Source organism: Bombus vosnesenskii, unplaced genomic scaffold (genome assembly GCF_011952255.1).
Source record: "Bombus vosnesenskii isolate JDL3184/JDL3185 unplaced genomic scaffold, Bvos_JDL3184-5_v1.1 scf7180000013298, whole genome shotgun sequence".
Taxonomy (NCBI): domain Eukaryota; kingdom Metazoa; phylum Arthropoda; class Insecta; order Hymenoptera; family Apidae; genus Bombus; species Bombus vosnesenskii.
This window is the reverse complement of record NW_022882948.1, coordinates 986,779-1,009,268: the sequence shown is the minus strand read 5'-3', so window position 1 is coordinate 1,009,268 and position 22,490 is coordinate 986,779. Positions and strand designations below refer to the sequence as shown.

Below are 22,490 nucleotides of genomic sequence, written 5' to 3'. Positions count from 1 at the left end.
GTATTTGCTCTTTCGAGAGCCATTCAACTAACCCTCGCCGCAAGTGTTCTCCATCACGTTTAAGTTGCCCAACGCGTTAGTCACTTCACCCATATATTCCTCCGGCGTTTCCTCCACCAGTGAGCTGTCCATTCTCTCTGGTTTCTTATAATCCAACAGATTTCTGTATTCCAGGTCTGGTGTCTCGTCCACGCTGATAGATTTAACGGAGATGGAGTCCTCGGACGTGAGATTGGTCGTAGACACCGCTTGTGAACCGTAGCCGCTGCTGCTCATGCTTGGCGTGTTGATCTTCGTCGATTGAAGTTCGACAAGAGAATCCAGTGTGCGTGAAGAAGTTAGCGGTTTTACTGGTTTCGCCGGTGCCTGAACGTAATCGCGTGTGATTTGATTGTGACAAAGATGATATCGTGGGACTTAATAACTTTTTTCTAATCGTAGACAAAGAGGAGAAACAATTGTACTTGATATTTCTCGACGATTTGTTCATTTTTATACCTGTAGTAGTATTTAATCGCATTTGTATTTTTGTACCGTTTCTTTTCACGGATTCAGATCTCTAGATACAGATACAATGTTTCTTCTCTAAACAAAGTTAACAATTTCACTGTCTGTGATATTCTAATGGTTAAGTTTTCTAAGAATTGCTTTTTAAAAAATTAATTATCAGAATCGTTCGCCAACATATGAATACAAACTTCGTGGTATCGTTCTTTCAAAAGAAAATAGAAATACCACAATTTTTGTTACGTTTACTGCAAGAGCGTGTCTGACCATAGACGATCCGTTTTCACTTTTTATGCTCCTCACGTTTATGTTCCTCTAAGTTTAAATTCATCAAATTTTAAAACTGTATAGAAATTATTCAGATAAATGATAAGATATACGATATACGAATAATAAATAAGATATTTCTTTACGAAGATGATCGAATCTAGCAAAAATTTCAAAGCTTAACTAAAACTGTAGAAACTTCAAACTCAAGACTCGAAATGGTAATTTGTTATATATAAGTGTTTTTTTTTTTTAATAGAATACGAATATATCGATCACGTAACAAAGACAACGATTCAAGTATAAACTATTTCCAATGTATTTTCGAAATTTAAAAACGCGTACTACCTGGTACGAGTCGTATTCCGAGTAATCAGCGTCGCTCTTCTCTTCGTCCTCGTCGTGTACGGGCGTCGACAACTGGTTGCCAGTGTTCGATGTTTCCTCGTGCAGAGTGGTCATTCGTAGACCCAATTTGCCACCGACCATATTCGGAGATGCTAAAAACGAACATTATCAAGTCAATAAAAGTCGCATGTGATTATATCGCTCTTGCGAAGACTGTGAGAAATTGTAAAGAATATCAGGGCCGATCTGGCCACCGTGAATAAAGAAAAATTGATTAAAAGTAAAAGGGAAGAATCGATTGATTTGTGATTGCTCGTTTATTTAGATTTATTCCTTCTTTTGGGTTCCAACATATCAAACATCCATTTAATCGGGTTTATGATCACACTAAAAGGTGCCAGGTCGGTTCTGATACACATTTATCAGTGATTGCAATAATATCGAACAAAAGGAATGTGGTCCATGCTGTTCCTAAAGAAAAAAGAAAAAAAAGAATGAAAAGGATAAACGGGTATATTCCACGTATTCGACGATTTCTTTTTCTAATTAAATTATCATTTATCTTTTATTCTTTATTCACAAAGTGTCCTTGTACTATTGTCTTGTTGATATTGCGTTCTGTACGTTTTTGCATTTACAAATTTCCCGTAATTTCCATAAAAATCCACAGTCTGTAATTAGTACTTGCGTAATTATCAAAATGTTTTCGGTCACGTGTCTCATCCTATACGCTAATTTCGTGTATTGATAATGTTCGACTGTTTCTCGTCTTGCACCTAACAGTATATTTCTTCGTTCTACTTCTGATAAAACGTGTGTATTTCTGTACGTGTCAGAATGATCCATGTGAGGCCAAATTTTGTACTCGAGAATCGAAGTAAGTGCTCGAAATGAAGATACTATAAAGATTTGGAAGATCCAAGCACATAATACGTGGAATATAAGGCAGCCTGGAAGAAACGTAAAACAGAGGGTGAGAAAGGTACCGTATGGTAATCGAAAGCGATAAAACATCGAACACATACGGAGACTATGCACTGCGGCACAGCGAGGCTGCAGTTCCGATAAAGGACAATAACTACGGAGAAAAATGATAAATACGGAAGAAAAGAAGAAAAAGAAAACGAATCGTGATTCTTATCGATATCTGTTATCGTAGTGCTACGTAATAATCGAAATAAGGAGTAAGGAAACGAAACGATCTACTAATCACTACGAGAATGATCGAATGGACTCTTTCAAACTCGCCACATTGATTTAGAAAATCGACGATTTTCAGAAGTTCATTAAATTCAACGAATATTAATTTTTAATCCTTTCTCCAGTAAATTAGCTTCTAGAAAAATTCTAATACTTAGCAGTGTCCATCTACTGATACTATTGTTAGCTTCGTTGCTGAATGTGAAAGCTAAGAGTATGAAATTCTACCTTATCACTGATATATATATATATATATATATATATATATACGTTACTATTCTATTATCGAAGCATAAAGATAAGACGTTTGATAGAAAATATTGGAGAAAGGTTTAAATTGCATGAAAAATGAATAGAGGAAATTTCTTTCCTTAAAATATCTGCCAACTTATTTTCGAGCTGCGTTGAACCCCTGGACCATTTCGATTCTTTCAGAGGTGAGGATCCATAGATCCTCGCATTCTTACGAAAGATACGAAATTTCCGCGAGAATTTACACGAATAATTTGAAATAAAATCGATGAATTCCCGTGGCAATGCCAGTTCGAAAGAGCCATCAACAGCGAGTGTCACCTACACTTGGCAGAGGTGGATTGTTGCAGACGTGTCAATGAGTTGAGATTCAGGTTCAAATTCAGGAAGGTTGGTCTCGCTGAAAGGAGATAGACGTACTGATTACACGGCACTCGGTTTTTCTCGTCGATCGCTAAACACTACATTTTTGTTCTCCTCTTAATGGCGAGCCTTCGACAAAACCTTTCTTATTTTTCTTTCTTTCTGTTTGCAGGCTTGTCACGCGTGATCGATCATGCCTGTAGACTAGAAGACACTTGATACAATCAGGCAAACCAGATCAGCGTACGATGTACACCTTTTGCGTCTCATATCGAAGATATTCGTGTCGACAGCAGTTATTACAGCCGCGTACAAATATTTGTAAAATTTAGTAGAAAATATTGCAGAGGTACAATTTCAAATCGTTTCTTCGTTGCTTTCTCATTTTGAGATTCTTTGTACACGTGAAACGATTTAACTCGCCATTCTTTAACCAATCCAAAATGCACCGATACGTCGATTAAAACTCGAAATATATTTTTCCTGATCTTATTCGAGAAAATATTTGTTAGGAATCTTCTAAAATTCAAAGTTATTTCGTACGATTAGAAATTTCAATTTATCCAGAGGAAACTAACGTAGAAATATCATTAACGAAGAGATCTGATCGTAATTTATGATCTCATATGCATCGTGGATTTGTCATAAAGTATGCTAACGATAGCATTTTATTAGTTTAAAGTCAAAAGTGGTATTGATCTCGAGCTCTTCTCAATGCGGTATCTTCCTTGGATTTTTACTGTACAGTCGATAGCATTAAATATGTAGACTCTATCCTCCCGCAAAGCATGCTTCACTATGGCCGAAACAATAATCTCATGCAGTACTAAATTACTCTTAATTTTGCCCCCTACACCATTCTCAACTTGTCTGCTTGTATTTCTTCGCTTCGTTCGACTTTAAACTAATTCTTCCTGCGGATAAAGAAAATGGGTCTTTCGTCATAAAGAATAGTTGGCTAAATTCTTCTTCCGAATACGAATAAATATTTATTCCCTTCTTTGAGATATATCTTCCCATTTTCTTAGTTACTTGTAAGTTTCTTCCTTCTTCTTCGCTTCAATGAAAAACAATTTAGTTGCTTTAATTAATTAAGACCAACAATATCGTTTAATTAAGGAAATATTCATAATAAAAAAAAAAGAAAGATCCTGAATTGTTTTTCAGAAGCACGTCCACCTAAATCATTAATCAATAAATATTTATATATATATATATGTACACATATATGATACAGTTACCCTACGTCTGTTTCTAAAATATCGCTTAATAGCACATTCACAGGTAGAGACAGTAAAAGTAGAACAACTTTACAAGCCATCTTATTCGTCTTTCTCAATTTGTTCTTTTTTTACTCTTCGACTATAATTCGATCGTGATAGAAAAAAGAAAAACATCTTATGCACGCTGGTTCACTCTTAAATTCAGTCTTAAAACATAGATACCAATATCGATAACTCGTCGAACGTTACGAATTTTGTTTCTTATCTCAAACTTCAACGAGTCGTCGATAAAAAGAAGAAAAAGATTTCAAAAAAAAAAAAAAAAAAAAGTAAGAAAAAAGAAAAAGATAAGAAAAACAGAACTATAGAAATCGTTTCTATTCTAGTAAAAAACTTTTGCGAAAGAATTGTTCAAATACCCATGCTTTTCGACTGCGATTCGTGATATAGTATAGTATAGATTATAGATAATCATAGTCGTGATATACAGTGCTAGTGAACATGATTTCTACGCATGGTGATCTCTGATAGATACTGCGATAGACACGAGAGAAGATCGTTCTTTCATCTTGCGTTTGCAATGCGTTGACGTGACTTTCGTTAAGCGTCGATCATGATCAGCAACGCAGACAAATCATCGTGTAAAAGATGTGAGCCAAAGAGAAACAGTCCGCATGAACATAGACGAGCCGATATATGCTTGCTTAGAGGCACACAAGGAAACGCATTCGGCATGCAACAGTAAAATCGTGAAACTAAAACAGCATTTGCTCTCGTTGCAATGAAACAGCGTTCGACACATAGACACATAGACAGAGAAGGCATCAGCAATTTTCAGAACTAGAGTTTAGATCATTTGAAGCGAAATATTCGTAATACGATTTTTATTGAAAATCACAACGTGAGTTCACGCTCGCCATCTATATGCAGATGCGCTAGTTACAATAAATAGTAACTAGAAAATAGTTCTAGATACAATCGATAGATTTAATCGATAGGTTTAAGATGTTCTTTTGTTTTTATCCCTAGTCCATGTGTATTACAATACACATAATTTGATTTTGATGCTATGATAATAAGAGCTTGGAACAAGTAGAAAATCATGAAAATCTTGTATTTTCTTTGATGATATGAATCACTTCTGGTTCTGAACATTGCTAGGATCACAAAAAAAAAAAAAAAAAAAAAAAGAAAATAGAAGTGCAGCACCATCGACACACTATATACACACATATATATATTTAAGGCGCACTGGAAGAACTAAAACAACAGACAGACTCAACCACTCACGAGACATATTTATATACTAAATCGTCACTGCCTGTTACGGCATCAATCAAATATCAATCAAGACTCCATTTTACCTGAGTTCAGAATGGAGCCTTGCGTGGGCCGAAATAGTTGTAGAAGTAGTAGACGTAGTGTTATAAACAGAGGAACAGAGATATAAGTTGCGTATTATTGATATAATCGCTTGGACTCGTTCGTGTTAATTTTGCTACAAAATTCTGCTGATTATCAATAAGGTTCGTTAATTAACGTTATCAAAGAGGCTCTGTAACAAGTGGTGGAGCTTTTTTTTTTTTTGTAAATATCGCTGCTAATAAACGCTATAGTAAAGGCGGATCTGAAGAAAAAAACAGTAGGTCGTTTTTCTTTTTACCATGCTCAACTCTCTTTAGGCCCGCCCCTCTCTCTCCCTCTCTCTCTCTCTCTCCCCTTTCTTGCATGATATCACGGTTCATGTGATTTTTTTTTACTAGGAAAGCTTTAATAAACGTTGCTAAATAGTGGCAAAAATCGTGCGTAAAAGTTGAACATAGCGTGGTGACATAACAGTATGATAGAAGCTGTAAATAGAATAAATACGAAGTTCCAATGTGTAGTGGTAATTCGCTAAGAGGGAGATCGGTTTTACCAAACATCGTTAAGGAGAGTGATCGATCTGTTTGATCGTGTCTGTTCTAAGTGATTGAGCGATTTCCTTGTATGGTGTTCTTCTTTTTCATACATAGAATTCAGTAGAATTTCATAGAATTTTTATTACTTGGAAATCTCATTTTTTTTATATTAGAAATATTAATTAATATTATTTAATATTAGAAATAATATCGGTGAATTAACAAATAGTACGGTTTGCTATCGAGTATTTTCTGAAAATTTCCATTAAAATATTGCAATATTTTGATCTATTCTAAACGCAAAATTTATCAAAAGGGTTGAAAATTGAGAGCACGCGTAACGCTTCTGTAAACGAATATAGAGAAAACTCTTTTTATTTTAAAGATAGAAGTAAATTTGATTTCCAGTGGACACGATATAAGGAAACGCTAACGATGGATGACATGAAATCTCAATAATAAAAACGAACGAAAAAGGAAACGTATGAAATGAACATCTTCCATTATTCAGAAACAACATATCTAATACCAAAGGAGGACATAACAGTGGAATTTTAAGACAATCAAAAACTAGGGCAAATCTTAGAGTGACTATCATGGCAAGGTGGTATATTTATAAATATATATATATATATGTATAATATATTAAGAAACATTGCATAAGCCACATTTCAGAAATGAATGAATAGACTTTTTTCGTCGAATATAATTCAAGAAAGCAAAAAATCAAGGCAACGAGAAGTGATCGTAAAACGTATGTCGATATATTATTCTAAGACTAAGGTCCTCAAAACACAGTGCCATTAAAATTTATCAAAGCGTTTAAATATTATTAATAATTCAAATTGTGATTTAAGCAAACTAAGATGTTGCAGTCAATCAAATGATGGATTCGCATAAGATTATAAGTCATAAAGATATCCAAACAAAATTAGAAAAAAGTAAATGGAAAAGAAAAAAAAGGAGAGAGAGAAAAAGAACTAAAACGTCGATAATTAAAATTCGTTCGAACTTTTAATGTAAAGTAGCAATCCATTTAGCGTAAAATTCTGCGCCCAGGTAGCAAGCTCTGTCGTCGATCATAGAGCAGCGTTAATAACGAAACAAAATAATATTCCTTTTGCTAAATTAGCTACGCCTTCATCAACATCATGGCAAAAACGCTTGCGTAGCAAAAGAACTCTCTTGCAAGAAATCTTGGGAATTACCTCTTTGTTGGCGTGCTTATGGTAGCACCGTTGGAGATATTGTTAAAAGTTATTATGAACAATAGTAAGATGTTAATTCTATTGCCATTACACAATCGAAAAATTAAGTGATATATGCAATCGATCGAATTAATAAAATGGATTACTACAAAATGAACGGTGAACTAATGAATGAGAAAATGAATTGTATGAGTGAATATTTTGTGTGAATAATAATAAAAAAAAAGAATCCTTCGTTTATCGTTTATATTAGCTTCTAACTTGAGTATCAATCAAAATTTCATTTATCTTCTATGATTTCATAAATTATATATTCTTCCAAAATTGCTCATTGTTACCAATGTTAAATATCAAACATATAATTATTTCATACACTTTCAGTTGGATGTGCAATTAAGAAATCATAGAACGTATGATCCCTGAATTTGTTGTTTGGAAATGTTTCGTTGGAAAAATGTAATGGATAAAAATGAAAAGTTTGCTTACCGATTCCGAATGGTTTAGCCGGCGCGGAAACGAAGTTCTCATCGTTTCTGGTGTGACCCGTGGATGCACGTCGCGAATGAAGCAGCCCGTTCAACTCTGTGTTGAGATCAGTCACGCTTTCAGAACGCGTAACGTTCAAAGAGTCCATCGAGGTATCGGATCTCATGATCTGCAAGTAGTCGGCGTATCACGTTACTTATCTCTATCTCAGGAGATACTGTATGATTTAACTATAGTCTGTCCAAAATCAATCAGCCGTTCAAGGCCTTTTCCCAATTATAAACAACATCACAAGTGACCCCTCCCTCTTTTACATTCTTCAACCATTTACAAAATTAAAAAAGTTAATGAGAACATTTCTTTCAAATATCATTTTCGTTAAGTGTACTGAGGTGTTTATATGGCCAAATGATTCTAGACAAACCGTGATAATTTAGAAAAAGTGACAGGATAGTGAATACAATGAAATTTTGAAACTAATGATACTACAATGTCTAAAACTACTACTGGTTTGGACTGGAATAAGAAAATACTTGGACTCAAAAGTGGAACACAAAATACCAACTATAGAATAGAGATTAAAATACCAACTATAGAGATTAAAAAAGAAAAACAAATTAAACAAAAGCATACAGTGCGTCCGAGACGGCGGAGAGGCAGTAGTACCTGCGAGAAGTTGGGTACGCTTGCTGTCTTGCGCATAAGTGGTTGACCCTGTGCTTGCAGTAATTCTTTTACCGCGACGCTTTGTCGTAATCGGTCTAAAGTTAAGATACTTTCCACCGCAGAAACACCGCGTGTATATTTTTCTATGCAAACATCAGACATGTGAGTTTAAATTATATTTTTATGTATGTTTGGTCTTGAGTGTACAAGATTTTGCGTAAGTATTATCAAAGCTGACTTACCGATGTAAGTCTCGCCATCACATAAGCTATTGTCTTCGCCACTTGCAGCTATTTGTGCCAAACTCTCGCGATCTTCCAATTCTTCGCTAGCCTTTGGTATATTAGACACGACTTCGTAAGTGACTCCAGTTTGAGTTAAGCAGTCGGTACGAACGATTCTCTTGAAGATTCTGTCTGTGATACTTTGCCGTTTGTAGATGTTCAAGGCTAATCGTTTACGCAGCACAAGGTCCATTGGCGCCGGGTGTGAGAGGCGCACCGTTGTTTTCAAAATTAAAAAAACCCGCTCGTTTGCTAAAATATATTCATAAACAGAATTGAAGATTCCGAATATTATAAATTCTTGAACATTAGATTTTTATTGTTATATATCTTACCATCTGTGACTTTGTTCAGATGTATATTGTCGTGTATACTGGAATCCCAAGCAGCGATAGCGCACACATCTTTCTCTATGCGACGAATTATGGGTAAATTGTAGAATTTATTGCCATGTTCCTTTGGTAAGATGGAATTTAATCCGGTTACGGAGACTTCTTCTCCCGACTGATGTGTTGAAAGATCATCGGCTGTGAATATTCGATTATTAAGAGATCATTAAATGTTATTTTGCTAAATATAAACGATTTTAGACAAATTGTGACAGTTCACAAAAGGATGAATAATTTTCCACAAAATACATATAGAATCTTTTTGACGTACCATTGAGATCAAGGAAGAGAACAGGTATATGTGGTTCCATTCCTGGAGGGGGGTTCCAGTCAGCAGGTGCACCAGGAATACCTGAGCCTGCTGCAGGGACTAACACTGCGTTTCTTTCTTCTGTGAGACTGACCCACTGATCCACGAGACTTTGTTCTCGTTCAATATCTTGTTCAGTTTTATCTGTAATTATACATTGAAATTAATTACATGATATTAATTATATAATGATTTCAATAGAAGGTCGAAGTTTTTTCTATACGAAAAATATACCTTGTTTGTTAATGAGTTTCTGTATCTGTTGATCCAAGTATTGTCTCCTTCTCATTAAAGCTTCGCTCCACTTTTCCCTTAGTATACTTAAGTCTTCGTCCTGATAACTATCCAATGGAATCTGAAGACGATTCCTTACAGACACGCTACCAACTGCTATATTTAATATCGACTGACAAATTATGGGCAATGTTCCTGAATTTTGTACTGGTTTCACACGAACTTGTATTCGTCGTTGCTGTCCTTGACGTAACTGATAAATACCTCCTAAAAAAATATGAATTACATGCTAAGCAATGAGCTATAATGTAACGATATTTTAATATATTTAAAAAAGACAAGTATACAACGTACCTGTCCATGTATCTTGTTTCACAACCACATCCACCGGTGAATATTCCCCTTGCTCATTTAGTTCCTGAATTTCGACCCACAATTCGATCTTCCGCGTTAACTCTGACCATCGATCAGCCAGAGATCTAGCTTTAGCAAGCTGCTGCTCCACTTCCCAACCTGGTTTACTTCGCGAAAATCCGGCACTTCGGTGTCCCCAAACTTCTATGCTTAAGGCCCCTTCTGTATATGAAAATGTGTTTCTATGTATTTAAAAATTCCATATCTACATACGTATCTAAAAGTATCTTGGAAAGCAGCCTAATAGGATTAGTTATCGTGTCACTGAGACATCAAACAATTTGATTCACCACTCACCGCTACAGTGTTCGATAAACTCCTCCGTTATGGGCACGGTAAAATCTTTCGTGTGATTAAACTTGAACACCAGAGAGTCTCTCTGCCCTATCTGGCAATTCGAAGTTAATTGTTCGGAATTGTCGATGGCTGGGACCACTATGGGGTCTGGATGTCCGCAGAACATATATTGACAAAATACAAAATGGCTCAGTGACAGAGGCAAACCAGTTGCTTGTTTGATGGTCACGCGACAAGTGATGAAGCTCGATCCGGAATAATCCTCAGGTTCTGACGAGGTCGAGTCATTCGACGATTCTGACGCTGCCTCGCAGATACGGTCCTGAGGAAAGTGACCAGATATGCGACTAATTTCGACCTGCAGTCGTCCAGCGACTTCTCCTTGTTGGCTGATAATTGGCGTGTGATAATCTAATCGAACGTCGTGAAACAGAACCTCTAAGAAAATATTCGCTACTCCAATGAGATTGTGATTCTCCTGGGACTCGTAGAACGGGTCTTGAGTCTTCCCGGGCACTTCATCCTAATTTAGAAATCGTTCAGATTTACATAGTTTTTCTAGTTACTGTTTAATGCATTGCTGACTGGCTATGAATATGCTCGTGTTTGCATAAGCACAGAATCACGTAAGTTTTGTAAAATTGTGTGTATTTTAATTGTATCCGATTAGCTTTGATATCATCAATTTTCCTCATCCTCATTTTGGATAAAATAGCCAGTCGAAAATGTATTAAAAAACTAGAATGAACTAGGTAGTATACCTTAATGGCAGGTAATCGTTGACAATTGTTGGGATCCTTTCTGTCCTCGTACATATCCCGCATATCGACTAATTTGTTTTCTAATTTTTCCATGGACCACACCTGGCTGCCCATGTTTGTCCTTTTCACTAGAATCGCAGGCTCGCTGACGAAGGCGCCCCGCTGAAAAAATACACTCTGCATGTCGAAGAGTGTGAAAGCAGAATGAACGGAAATAAATAAATACAACTCAAAAGGAAATTAAATTAGTAAAACGAAGAGGGTGTATATATAAAAAAAAAAGATAATAATTGATGGGAAATTGCAAAATTATATCACAAAGTAAGACAAGATAAGGAAGAGAGTGAAGAACAGAAAATTCAGAAAATATATAAAGTAAGAAGTATTAATAAAGTAACAAAATATTTATGCTGAAGTATTTGATGGATAAGTTGATACATAAGCATACTGATATATTTCGAATAAATTTCTTAGTTTTCACTTCTAATAATCTGAAAAGATCAGGAAAAGCAATTTCATTAGATTCCAAATTATTTAAAAGTTGTAAACACGAGTTTTAAGAATCCAGAGTCAAGCTCTGAAGATTCCTTGATCCATTACTTCAAAGATGTAATAAGAATCAATAAGAACCAGCACATGCGTTACCTTTCTATTTGGACTTAAATTGTTTGGCGGAATCTGTAAAGTGACGCTAAATTTCGTTTGCTTCCCCATCTCTTCCGCCAAGAAGTTTGCCTCCTGCACCAATGCGTTCGCCTTTAAGATGTCCGCTTTCAATTGGCCTAAACTCCTTTTGAACATCTCGTCTCTTTCCTGGGCCCACTTCTCTACTCGCATTTGCGTAGTTGGCGTGCAAGCAGGAAGTTTACTGCTTTGACTGCCCCGCAGGGGATCGTATGGTACGTAAGGGGAATATGGTGTCGATGGAGACAAAATGTTGCGAAGTTGCTGAAACTGCCTTTCGTACTCTTGCCTCTGTTTCTCTAACGCGACCTAAATAAAGGAACACATTGATGGTACTTGATAAGATAAAACTGGGAAGTAACAGTCAGCTGTGACAATTCCATCCAACATCGAGGAATTTCATATAACAAAATATGATTCTGAACCTTCCCAAGTGAATATGAAATTTAGGACTATACAGTTAATTAGGTTACTATTATATGGCTTCTGAAATAGTTGCTTAGAACTGATTAAAGAAGTTAAAATAGAAAATTTTTTTGTAAATCTCCAAATAGTTCTTCACTTTTCTTGAAAAAATTGTTGGACTTGTGTCACTTTTGAAATAAATATGCGATATTCCCTGTTGGATATGAGCAATATCTTTGAGAATCTCCGCCAAACATCATCAATCCCTAAGAATACCTGTTTATCTTCTTCGTGCTGCTTCTCGAGTCTAGCGATAGCTCTTTGAATAGGGTCGTTCGACAACTCGTTAAGCATCAGTTCTTCTCGTGCAAAAGTGTAATCAATATTCTGTGCCGGCGTCTGAGGCTCACTGTTGATCGCTATAAACAGAGGGACACACATATACGTACAGACTATCGGGTGTCACACATCGATCTCAAAGAATTCAATCAGGGATATCCATTAAGCGTTACCTGTTGCACTTCTGGGACAATTCACCCGGAAGAAATGATGATTTCCCCAGACGATCCTGTCACCGTGTAACAACGGTGTTTTCTCTACTACCTGAGTGCCGTTCACGAAACACCTAGCACCGTTTAATGGTGTCATATAGAGGCCAGTTTCCTCTATCGTGATGACACAGTGTTCAGGCAGAATACCAAGCCCGTGCAGCTGAATGTCTTGGTCTGTCTTTGCCGAACGTCCTCCAACCAGAGTCCTTTCCTAATTATTAACACAACGAGCACAATATTTTGTATTATGTGTTTTATACTTTATATTGTACATTTTTTTTATGTATTATGTTACTTACATATACAGAATGTTCTAGTAATTATGATACAATTGGCAAACGTAGTGATTCTATGTGTAAAATATTATTTGGCAATTATTTAATTTGAGAAACGACGAATATCTCCAGTTTTGTAAGATTAGTACAATTTACTGGGATAAATTCATATTACATAACAAAGATATTGAGAAATGATATTTTTATGATCAAATTATACGCTACTAATATATCAACGATTTTCGTAATCGATATCTTATTAAAAATGGGAGGGGGTGTCTTAATTGTTCGGAAGTAATTAAGAATTTTTAGGTACCTTCAGATAATAAACTAGCAACTCGTTCAAGCTAGGGTCGTCGTTTAGATTTACGAGATAATACTTGTTCTTTTCCACTTGGATACCAGAGGCTTGAACACTGATTCCCATTTTTTCTAAGGCCTGCTGCCTTTCGTGTTGCAGCCTCTCGGTTTTCACCAGTTTTTCCTCCCACGTTTGCGACATTTCCTTCATTAATCGTTCCGATTCCGACAGCTTCTCCGTTATGTCTGTGCGTTGCTGGCCCACTATCGACCCTTGTCCCTAGAATTTCCGGAAGAAAGAGAATCCTGAGTTTAGTAGAGCGCGGAAGTAATTATTTCTCGAGTAACTTCTACGAATGCAGTTGTTTGTTAAATCCGGAATGAATTTTAATGGAGCTACCAAGTACGAAGTTCGAGGAATCGGTTTAAGATTATTTCCTCTATCTAGTTTATTAAATTTCCGATAGTTTATAACTATGTTGTACGTTATTTACGCCTCTTTTAAAAATAAATCTGCTCGATTCGATGAGTTTCATAACTTCGTTGGAATCTCGTCTCTCGTTGAAATATCACATTATTCGTATTTAACGGAATTAATCTCGATCGTTCTCTTTGACGCTTTCCTTGTAATTTTCTTCACAAAATGCGAAACTTCGACGGCAAGTTTTTAATACGGCTAATTGTAAGAAACTTCTTCAAGTTTTTATCGACCAGCTCTAATGGCCATGTTTGTCTGTCCGGTCTAACTCATAATTAATACAACGATGTTAACGAGACTTAATCATCTTACAGTTGCATGTAATAGCATCTCTTTCAACGCCTCCACTTCCTGCCTTAATTCCCGAATGATTCTTGCATTTGGATCCTCGTTGACCACCGCGTGATTAACGATTCTCTTGGCTCTGTCCGCGTATCGCAGGGTTGAAAGCGTTTCCTCGTAATTATCCGCGGCAGGAGATATAGTGGCTACCATTACGGTCTTACTGTTCCCGCCAAGGTTATCCTATAATTAAAAGTACAGCATGGTTATAAATGAAAGAAGTTGCTTTTAAAATTAATTAAACGTCGGTGATCGCAAAACTTTGTCTTCTTAATGATTTCACTGTATTTTAATTCTACAATTTTTTCATACTACGATCTATCATCCACGGAGTTTAATTTATTTATTTATTTCTTTTTTTAGATACAGTCGTAGCCTACTTTGTAATTATTAACGAATCTCTTCATATTGAAAGTTATAATCCAAAAAAAAAAAAAAAAAAAAAAAGAAAGAAAAATAAAATCGCGTCAAAAAGTACCATCCTCACCACCCTTTATATTAGTAATTTTGTGTTAATTCGTTCTTTACCGTACTGACATATCTTTCCCATTGTGTACCTAACAATTAGCAAGCTGGTCGCATCTAACATTCCAAATATATCAAACGATACCTTCAACAGCCACGTCAGAACCGAGTCCCTGTACGGCACGAACTTGTCCTTATTCTTATTACTTCCGGAATTTTGATCCGCCAGCTTCGAAATGACTAGACCCAACGTCGTTAGGGATCTGCAAACATTTGTCTCTCTTATATCGCACGATCTATCACGTCTCTCGTATATGTCCAGGCGCAAACACTTCTAGCCTTATTAACAAGCTAGAGGATGGTAAATATTTAATTACAAGCAACGTTTTCTAACCGCGTTAGACGATTAGCTGTATAGCGTCAACAAAAGGAAACTTTACTTGTTTATATTGCTTCCTTCTTTAAGCCTATCGCCCACTGCTCCAGTTTTCACAGCCCTTTCGCTCCCTGCCAAGTCCACCAGGCTCATCCGCGAGACCTTTTCACCGCTGACGCCGCTCTTCGAGTCCGTCAACGTTTGCGTCAGGATCACGGAGAATACAGCGTGCGACCGTGAACTCTCGGAATTCATGTTCGTTGCAGCTACCGTCCTCGACTTGTTCCCCTCCGCCATCAGATTGTCGATGTCCTGCGAAATCATTGCGGTAACTCGTGACGCCTCACGGCCAATTTGACTTTTCTCTTGTTACCGTTCGAATCGCACACGCGATACACAGCTTCGAGCGGTTTCCAACATATCATCCGGTCGTTGATAGATTACTCGGGTGACTTGACTGACTTGGTGAAAGGTGATTTCTGGGCTCGGGTTACCGGCGAACGGATGACTGGCATGGAAAAGTTGGGAAATTAAGGCGATTCTGTTGGGAAATTCAGTCGATTCGGCAGGAATGCTGGATTTAACGATCGCAACGAATCGGTAGCTGGCGATCGTGACGTAACGAGCAGATTCTTGGGTATTCCGAGAACCGGAAAACCGATTTGACATTCTCCGACTTTCGTGTTCGCCTATCGAGACCCAAGTTTTACGAGGGGACCATTTCCACTCGTTTCTCGAATGTTACGTATCCATCGTTTCTTTGAAATTCCAAAAGCCTTTCTCTGTCTTCCTTTTACGATTATCCTCAGATGGAAAAGGTGAATATAAAAGAAAGAGAAAGATATTTGGACTTTCTAACGATTTCCAGTACGCGTCCAGTACTTGTCTTTTCCAAGATCGTCTTGTAATTTTGAAAATCGGAGAGAAATCGATTGGAAAATTCCAATCTTTCAGCGTAATTCCGACAAATACGGCAAATAGTTCCCGTTAATTTGTAGAAACGCAGAGAACTGACCGAGACACGGTGACGCGAAATATAAACGAAACGTGATGAAATACGAAGGAAGAGACTGCTAGGTAAACGTTTCTTAAGTTTTCCCTTAAAAACTGCAGGATCGAACGACAGTGCGCGCCGTTTGTATGGAAAAAGAGATCGCATCGAAAGGATACAAAGGAAAGCCGAAAAACGTGACACGATAGTATCGTAGTTCACAGTCGATGAAGCAAATTGAAACTTATCACGCGTTACTGGTATGCACGAAACGTGTTTGTTGCATAAAAGAGGTAACCACTAGCTTCGCATACATGTAAAACGACCTGATTTTACTTTCTGAAAGGATCGTGTATCGTTATACACCTTCGTTCGTTTAATGTTCGTACGTCGGTCGAGCGATCGGTAAAAGTCATCGGATCGGTGGTAATCGCGACAGTTCAATCAACTTCATCAACTTAGAAAATAAACCGACGTCCGTACGATTTTCAACGTTCTTTGCAAACGAATACCAATTTCATAATGCACATCAAAGAGATTCATATTAATTTGGTAAAACGAAACCACGCTTTTGTCCATGATATTCGGTTGCGTTTCACGAGAACACGAAATCATTAATTTCAAAAGCTATAAAGTTCACTATTTCGCGATTTAATTGCAGATGATAGTACATTATTGCGGGAATTAAATTGTCGAAGCACCGCAATGACGGATATCGATCATAACGGTTTCAGTTTTGGCAATATGCCAGTTACACGCGAAACAAGCGATAAATAACACCGCTGCGATTTGCCGTATCGTGGAAAAACCGGACAAGCGTGTTGCCAGTCCTCGTTTATCGATAAATAACTCGATCGAAAAGAATATTTAGAATAAACAAGACGTGTGGTACGAAAGAATACGACAGTATAATTTATACGTAATTTCTATACGCGAGTATCTCGTCTATATCGCGAATAAAACGAGCAATATCAAATATCTAAGTATATTGAACGATACAAAGAGTGTGATAAGAAGAAAACGATATTTACAATTTTCATGTAATTTTAATAATTCGATTGTCGCTCGTAAATCGTACGCGTACAGCGTCGAACGAAAGAAAGTTTGAAAGGAAAAGAATACGAGAGAGAGAGAGAGAGACAATGTAATTATACGAGATGTAATTTTATATTTAAATAGATATAATAGGTTTAACAAATATGAAAGAATGCGAAAAACGTTTAACGCAAAAGTCATCAACACTCGCAGTGTAGAAAATTCTCAATTTTACTTTCTTACTTTCTATTCAATTTTACTTACTTTTTTACTTTCTTTCTTACTAGTTACTTTACTTACCAGGAGTTTCAGGCACTTACTAACTTAATATTTCGATGCTTTATGCGCGCACAAAAGGAATGATTAAAAGGACGGGACGAATATCGATAAATCTTCCCTTACCTGAAAGGATGTGACGGCGAGCTGACTAAGTCCATCCACGTACGGGCCCAGGACATTGTGTTCCCTGACTTTCAGCGACTGTTTGTTCGGCTTTGGATCGAGCAGATCGTGCACCTTCTCGTTGTAGATCTCCATATAGGAAACCTCGACTTTGTAAGTAAGCTCCGAGCTCTGTTGCTTCGCGATCATGTCGAAGAGGTTGTCGCACAGCCGTGGTATGATACCTTTGTTCTCGCCGCTTCCCATCATCGTGTACGATTTCCCGGACCCTTTTTACAAAATTAGCTTTGTTATTAATTTGGATCAATCGTTAAAAAAATGCAGACCATCGGATCGATCGTATCTATTAGGTTGCCCGAAAAGTTTCTTTCGTTTTATAAGGAAATAATAGACGCACAATATTTTCTTGTTTATTGAATTGTGCACGAATATAATAATAGAAATAGAACGAAATGAAATACGCTTAATTCAATAAAATAGTATAAAACAGAAATTCTTGTCCATCTATTATCGCCTTATGAAACGAAAGAAACTTTTTGGACAACCTAATGTATAAACCTGTGGAAGAATTCGTTAAATTTTTTATTCATATTTTAATTTAATATATTATTCATTGTTTATTATAATAATATTAAAATTCTATTTTTATTAATATTGATTAATTCCTTTCATTTCGACAGATGTTCGACGAGAGAATTTGCCAAAGTAGTGGAATTGAAAAATTGAAATCGAAGCTGAATCTTTTCTCCCGAAATTTGTGACTTGTATGAGACACGTACATCGATCTTGAAAATCCTGTTGTTTCTCGTTATTATACACAGACTCAGAATTAATGAAACGGGCTAAAAGGATTGTCTTTGCGAGAAGTTATATCTCGGCGATAAAACGACTACACCTTGATGAGATAAGAGACATCCCGTAATTTTTACCAGGCTTTATGACTTCTCTTCTTTGGAAATGTTTAGCCACAGGGCGAATTATGTAAATGAAGTAATCGAGCGAGGGTTGGCGTTTAGATGTTATCAGGACCGAGCGGAGGATGGACTAATGGGCAGTTTCAAACGTAGAACACGAACCTGATGAACCATAGCAAAATTTGAATAATTCCTGGTCTATAAAGTTGCGACTAAGGTCAGAGTTCGAATCGAAGCACGTTAGTAGTAGAATATATTTTAGTCGGACTACGACTATGATCCACTCAGACTGTAACTCGATTTCATAAAGTTTTATAGACGAAACGTGTTCCAATTCAAATCCTGTCGAAAAATCGCAAGACGATGGATCGCGCAAACCAAGGCAGATCACCCTTCGGTGAACTCAATTAATTTTCAATTACGCGTATTCAAATTTCCACGTCAAACACATTTTCCTGCCCATCGTTAACGTCCAAGTCTCCTTTTAATTCCAATCACTTTCAAGGAAACTGACGCTGTTCCGATCACCGACAGACCATTCCTCCATGGACAGAAACCATAATCGATATTCTCGACGATTCTCATAATGCAAACATACTTTTTCACCCCATCATTAACTTGTAAATCTTCCTTTAAGTCCTCGGCTCTCGAAGAAACCTGTAAGACCGCGACGATCAACAGCGAACCATCCTCCAACAGGCTTTTAACCCCCAATTGACACCATTGTTTCCTCGAACGTTAACAGGTTTAAGTTCGCATTCTCATCTACAACTTCTCATAAGACGTACAAGCATTCTATCCTGCTATAATCCCTTGAGACGATGAGCAGAGCAGAGGTGCAATCCGATTGATCGATGACAAGCGAGCAGCTAAGTGCGAGAAGACGCGAGAGTCTTTAGAAGTGCGTAATCTTGTTCCTTTTTTCTTTTTTTTTTTCTTTCTTGTTCACCCTCCTTTTTAACATCGCGGCAGTGATTGAACGTCGAGGGAAGTTCAACATTCGTCGTCGTCGTCGACGTCGTCATCGCCCACGCTAGGGTCAATGCCTCTCCCTTTCGAGGGGAGGCATTGCTATCGTGACTATGCGAATATCTATTGCATTTATAGGAAATTTAAATATGGAAAAATGATAGAGTACGCGTGACATGGAAAAATATACGGAACATCCTAAGCGAAGCGATTTGTTATAAGCAGCGGATAATGTGGATTTATTATGCGCTAGAGGGAAATTAAATTGTAAAAGATACACGCAATACGTAAAAATGATAGGCACAAAGTATGCAAAGTACAGCGTTACGTATTATAATATTCAGAAGGTGAAACGAATTTCTACTTTCTTCCTGGATATCGAGAGGGCTAAAACTTATTCGACAAGGTCTGGCGCGAGAGGCTACCGCGAGTAATTAAAAATCATTGTCCGAGGCAAATTTATCGCTTACTTAAATCGTACGCGAGCGATGGAAAGATTTATGGCAAGAGTCAAAGACGCATACTGGAAAATTAGGGCGATTGAGTTAAAGTAGAAGGAAAATCCTCAGAGAAACCTTCTAGGACCAATTCTGTATAAGCTATACACGTTACTAGGGCAGATGAGGGGATATTTGTAGGATACGACAGACAGGTCAAAGGCTATAGGATTTACCTGCCAAAGACCAAGAAAGTAATAATATCTTGTCATGTCAGGTTCGAGGAGAATACGTTTCCCTACAAGAGTGTTAAGATGGAGACGAGCAATATAAAAAGGAGGTCCTCAGAATGGATATGGGACGTAAAGATTTTGAACTTGGAAGGGGAGCGGACTGACGTCGAAACACAAAGTGATGGCGAAAACGATGAAGGGGAGACTGACTACTTCATGGACAATTTAACGAGTGAGAATAATCCGGGGGAGGCCCAGTGAGTGTACCGATTGTGCCCAGGAGGTCGGCAAGATTACATAAACCAAAGACATGTGATAGTTGCGCTCATACTGCGACCGTTCGCAAAACTCAAAGCATGTGTGTACCTGTGAATGTATACGAAGCCCTGAGGGGGCCAGATGCTCAAAAGTGGACTGATGCAATAACGAAGGAGTTAGACAATCTAAAAAGTAAAGATGTGTGGGACGTTGTGCAAAGGCCCTTGAACAGAAACGTTCAGAATAGACTGTAAGTGGGTGCTTGTAATAAAGAGAGACTCTGATATGCCCGATCATCTAATACGGGCTATGCCCCACACGGGCTGTGCCCGATACAAGCAACCTAGTACCATTTCACATATCGATGAATATTTATCCACACGAGTTTTCTCTGTTTACACATCGAATAATCTCAACAGAAACAATTATCAAACTCATACGAACCTATGGAACAGTCCTACAGGGATTAGCAGCAACGAGCCACGTCGCTAGATTTGAATAGCTACGATCAATTATACTCGCAACAGTTGTCAATTCATCGTGATATATCACGGAGGAAGATCCAAGGGAAGATCTAAAAATACCAACCATTCAAGGGGAAATTCAGAGAAACGTAATAAAAGAGGCGCGCAACGTTCTAATCGACTAGCCCTGGAACGTAAAAAGGCCAGGCTGAACGAAGGTTAAAGAAGAAGCATCCTACTGACTTGTTATGGAACTCCCATGGGATACGATTTCATCTTGCTAATGCAATCCTACCGAGGATAGTCACCCAAGTGGTAATTCATAGCTGGAAGAATTCTTCGAATGTCCAATCGAACAAATTGTAAAGAGAAATAACCGAAATAAAAAAAAAAGGACATTTCCACTTCGATTCCATTTGGTTAATTCGCTTTAAAAGCAGAAGGAAAAAGAGAAAAGGGGCCAATGTCTCTGTAAGGTGAACCTTGCTCATACTGTTCGCGTTTTATCGGCGTCGACCCCTCTAATTGTGTTATTCGTCGCGCAAAAGCGGATGACGGTGATCGTGTTCACGGGGTGGAACCATGTTCTCGCCTTATCGGCAGAAATAAAACGTTAGATGAAAACGGTGAACGTGGATGTTGAACGACGTAGAAAATCGGTAACAGGCGTTTCTTTCGCTTGGTGCCTCATTTGGTCGGAGATTAGACCATTTTCTATCACGTTTTTCCTTCCATTATCTTGCACATTTTCGTTCTTTATCTTTGCCTTCTATTTCTATTCCTCGCGTTCCTTTTCTTCTTTTTCCTTTGTTTCCCCTTTTTCTGCTCGTTTTCGCTTCTGGTCGTTGTTCTTCTTCTGCACTGTACATTTCACGCTGCTTTGCTTCCTTTTGACCTTTTTCGCTTCTTTTCTCGTGTTTGAGCGTTTACAGCGCTGTTTCCAGCGTATATAGTTCATAGATGCCGATAAACGACGTTTTAAATAAAAAAAAGTTTGCACGATGTACACTGTCATTCACAAGTTGTGTAGTTTCGCTTCAGACCTTCAGATACATCGATAATTTGAAAAGGTTGTTTGCTTTTTATCTAATCTCCGTGAAACACAAATTGAGTCAAGTTTTCCGCAAACGCTAAGTTCTAAAGGTGTACTCTTTATAATGGACGACGTATATTTTTATTATCGTGAATTTTTCCATTATGCTTTCTACGCTACCGAAGTTTAGAAATATTCCTTCTTTCTTTTTTTATCTTTACTTATTTAGAGTCACGTCCTCCTCTGAAGGCTGCTAGCGACTACAGACTCCTGTACAGTAGACTTTTACAAACTTTTACAATATTAAACAAATTGTTTGGTCATAAATAGTACCAGTGCCTCATAACTCGTGTCAATTGTACAGTAATTATCGTTACCTTTCCTGTCATTAGATTATTTCTTATATTAGTTTTATCTCTTTCCTCGTCGTCTTCAGGGTTCTTCGAATATTGCGTCGTTGCGTTGCGTTTTGAAAATCAGCGAACCTTTTTAGCCAACTTTCAATTAACTGTGATAACCAAACTACAGTTCACGCCAGTGCATAAATTTCTGTTATCACGCGCTATTATTTCCCTCTGTCTTTCAATTGGCGGCATTATTTCCTTAATCCTCAACCCGCGCGCTTTTAAGCGCATGGCCGGACTCTAATCGACGCTGCTTCTCTCCGTGCTATTCTCTCCCGGATTTAAACGCAGCATAAAAACCAGCTGCCTTTTCGTCTCTCGCGAAAAAAGGACGCTTAAAAACGTTCAGAATCAAAATTCACGT

General features: G+C 37.5%; 1 protein-coding gene and 1 long non-coding RNA gene across 16 annotated transcripts in view; one reads left to right on the top strand and one right to left on the bottom strand.

Annotated features, from left to right (window-relative positions):
- The window catches only part of LOC117233691 (kinesin-like protein KIF13B), a 166,146-nt gene that overhangs the window by 3,114 nt on the left and 140,542 nt on the right, over positions 1-22,490 (bottom strand). For 2 of the 12 annotated variants that reach the window (XM_033494215.1, XM_033494223.1), the window contains exons 4-24: positions 17,415-17,683; positions 15,051-15,298; positions 14,756-14,873; positions 14,116-14,328; positions 13,342-13,605; positions 12,712-12,961; positions 12,476-12,618; positions 11,756-12,103; positions 11,111-11,287; positions 10,350-10,872; positions 9,993-10,214; positions 9,639-9,905; positions 9,366-9,548; positions 9,041-9,232; positions 8,664-8,957; positions 8,389-8,564; positions 7,756-7,924; positions 5,525-5,542; positions 2,900-2,974; positions 1,123-1,274; positions 33-366 (exon numbers count right to left, since the gene is read on the bottom strand). In XM_033494215.1, the coding sequence (XP_033350106.1) occupies positions 33-366; positions 1,123-1,274; positions 2,900-2,974; positions 5,525-5,542; positions 7,756-7,924; positions 8,389-8,564; positions 8,664-8,957; positions 9,041-9,232; positions 9,366-9,548; positions 9,639-9,905; positions 9,993-10,214; positions 10,350-10,872; positions 11,111-11,287; positions 11,756-12,103; positions 12,476-12,618; positions 12,712-12,961; positions 13,342-13,605; positions 14,116-14,328; positions 14,756-14,873; positions 15,051-15,298; positions 17,415-17,683 (4,635 nt within the window). Of the gene's footprint in view, positions 1-32; positions 367-1,122; positions 1,275-2,899; positions 2,975-5,524; positions 5,543-7,269; positions 7,285-7,755; positions 7,925-8,388; positions 8,565-8,663; positions 8,958-9,040; positions 9,233-9,365; positions 9,549-9,638; positions 9,906-9,992; positions 10,215-10,349; positions 10,873-11,110; positions 11,288-11,755; positions 12,104-12,475; positions 12,619-12,711; positions 12,962-13,341; positions 13,606-14,115; positions 14,329-14,755; positions 14,874-15,050; positions 15,299-17,414; positions 17,684-22,490 lie in introns of all 12 variants that reach the window. The other 10 variants (XM_033494216.1, XM_033494219.1, XM_033494217.1 and 7 more) reach the window with 10 other exon arrangements.
- On the top strand, positions 2,988-7,516 carry LOC117233717. Of its 4 annotated transcripts, none has more exons than XR_004493376.1 (3): positions 2,988-3,286; positions 6,447-6,665; positions 6,737-7,516. It is a non-coding gene; the product is annotated as an uncharacterized LOC117233717 (long non-coding RNA). The 4 variants fall into 4 exon arrangements; XR_004493377.1 differs by lacking the exon at positions 2,988-3,286 and adding an exon at positions 4,501-4,810; XR_004493375.1 differs by lacking the exon at positions 2,988-3,286 and adding an exon at positions 5,501-5,802.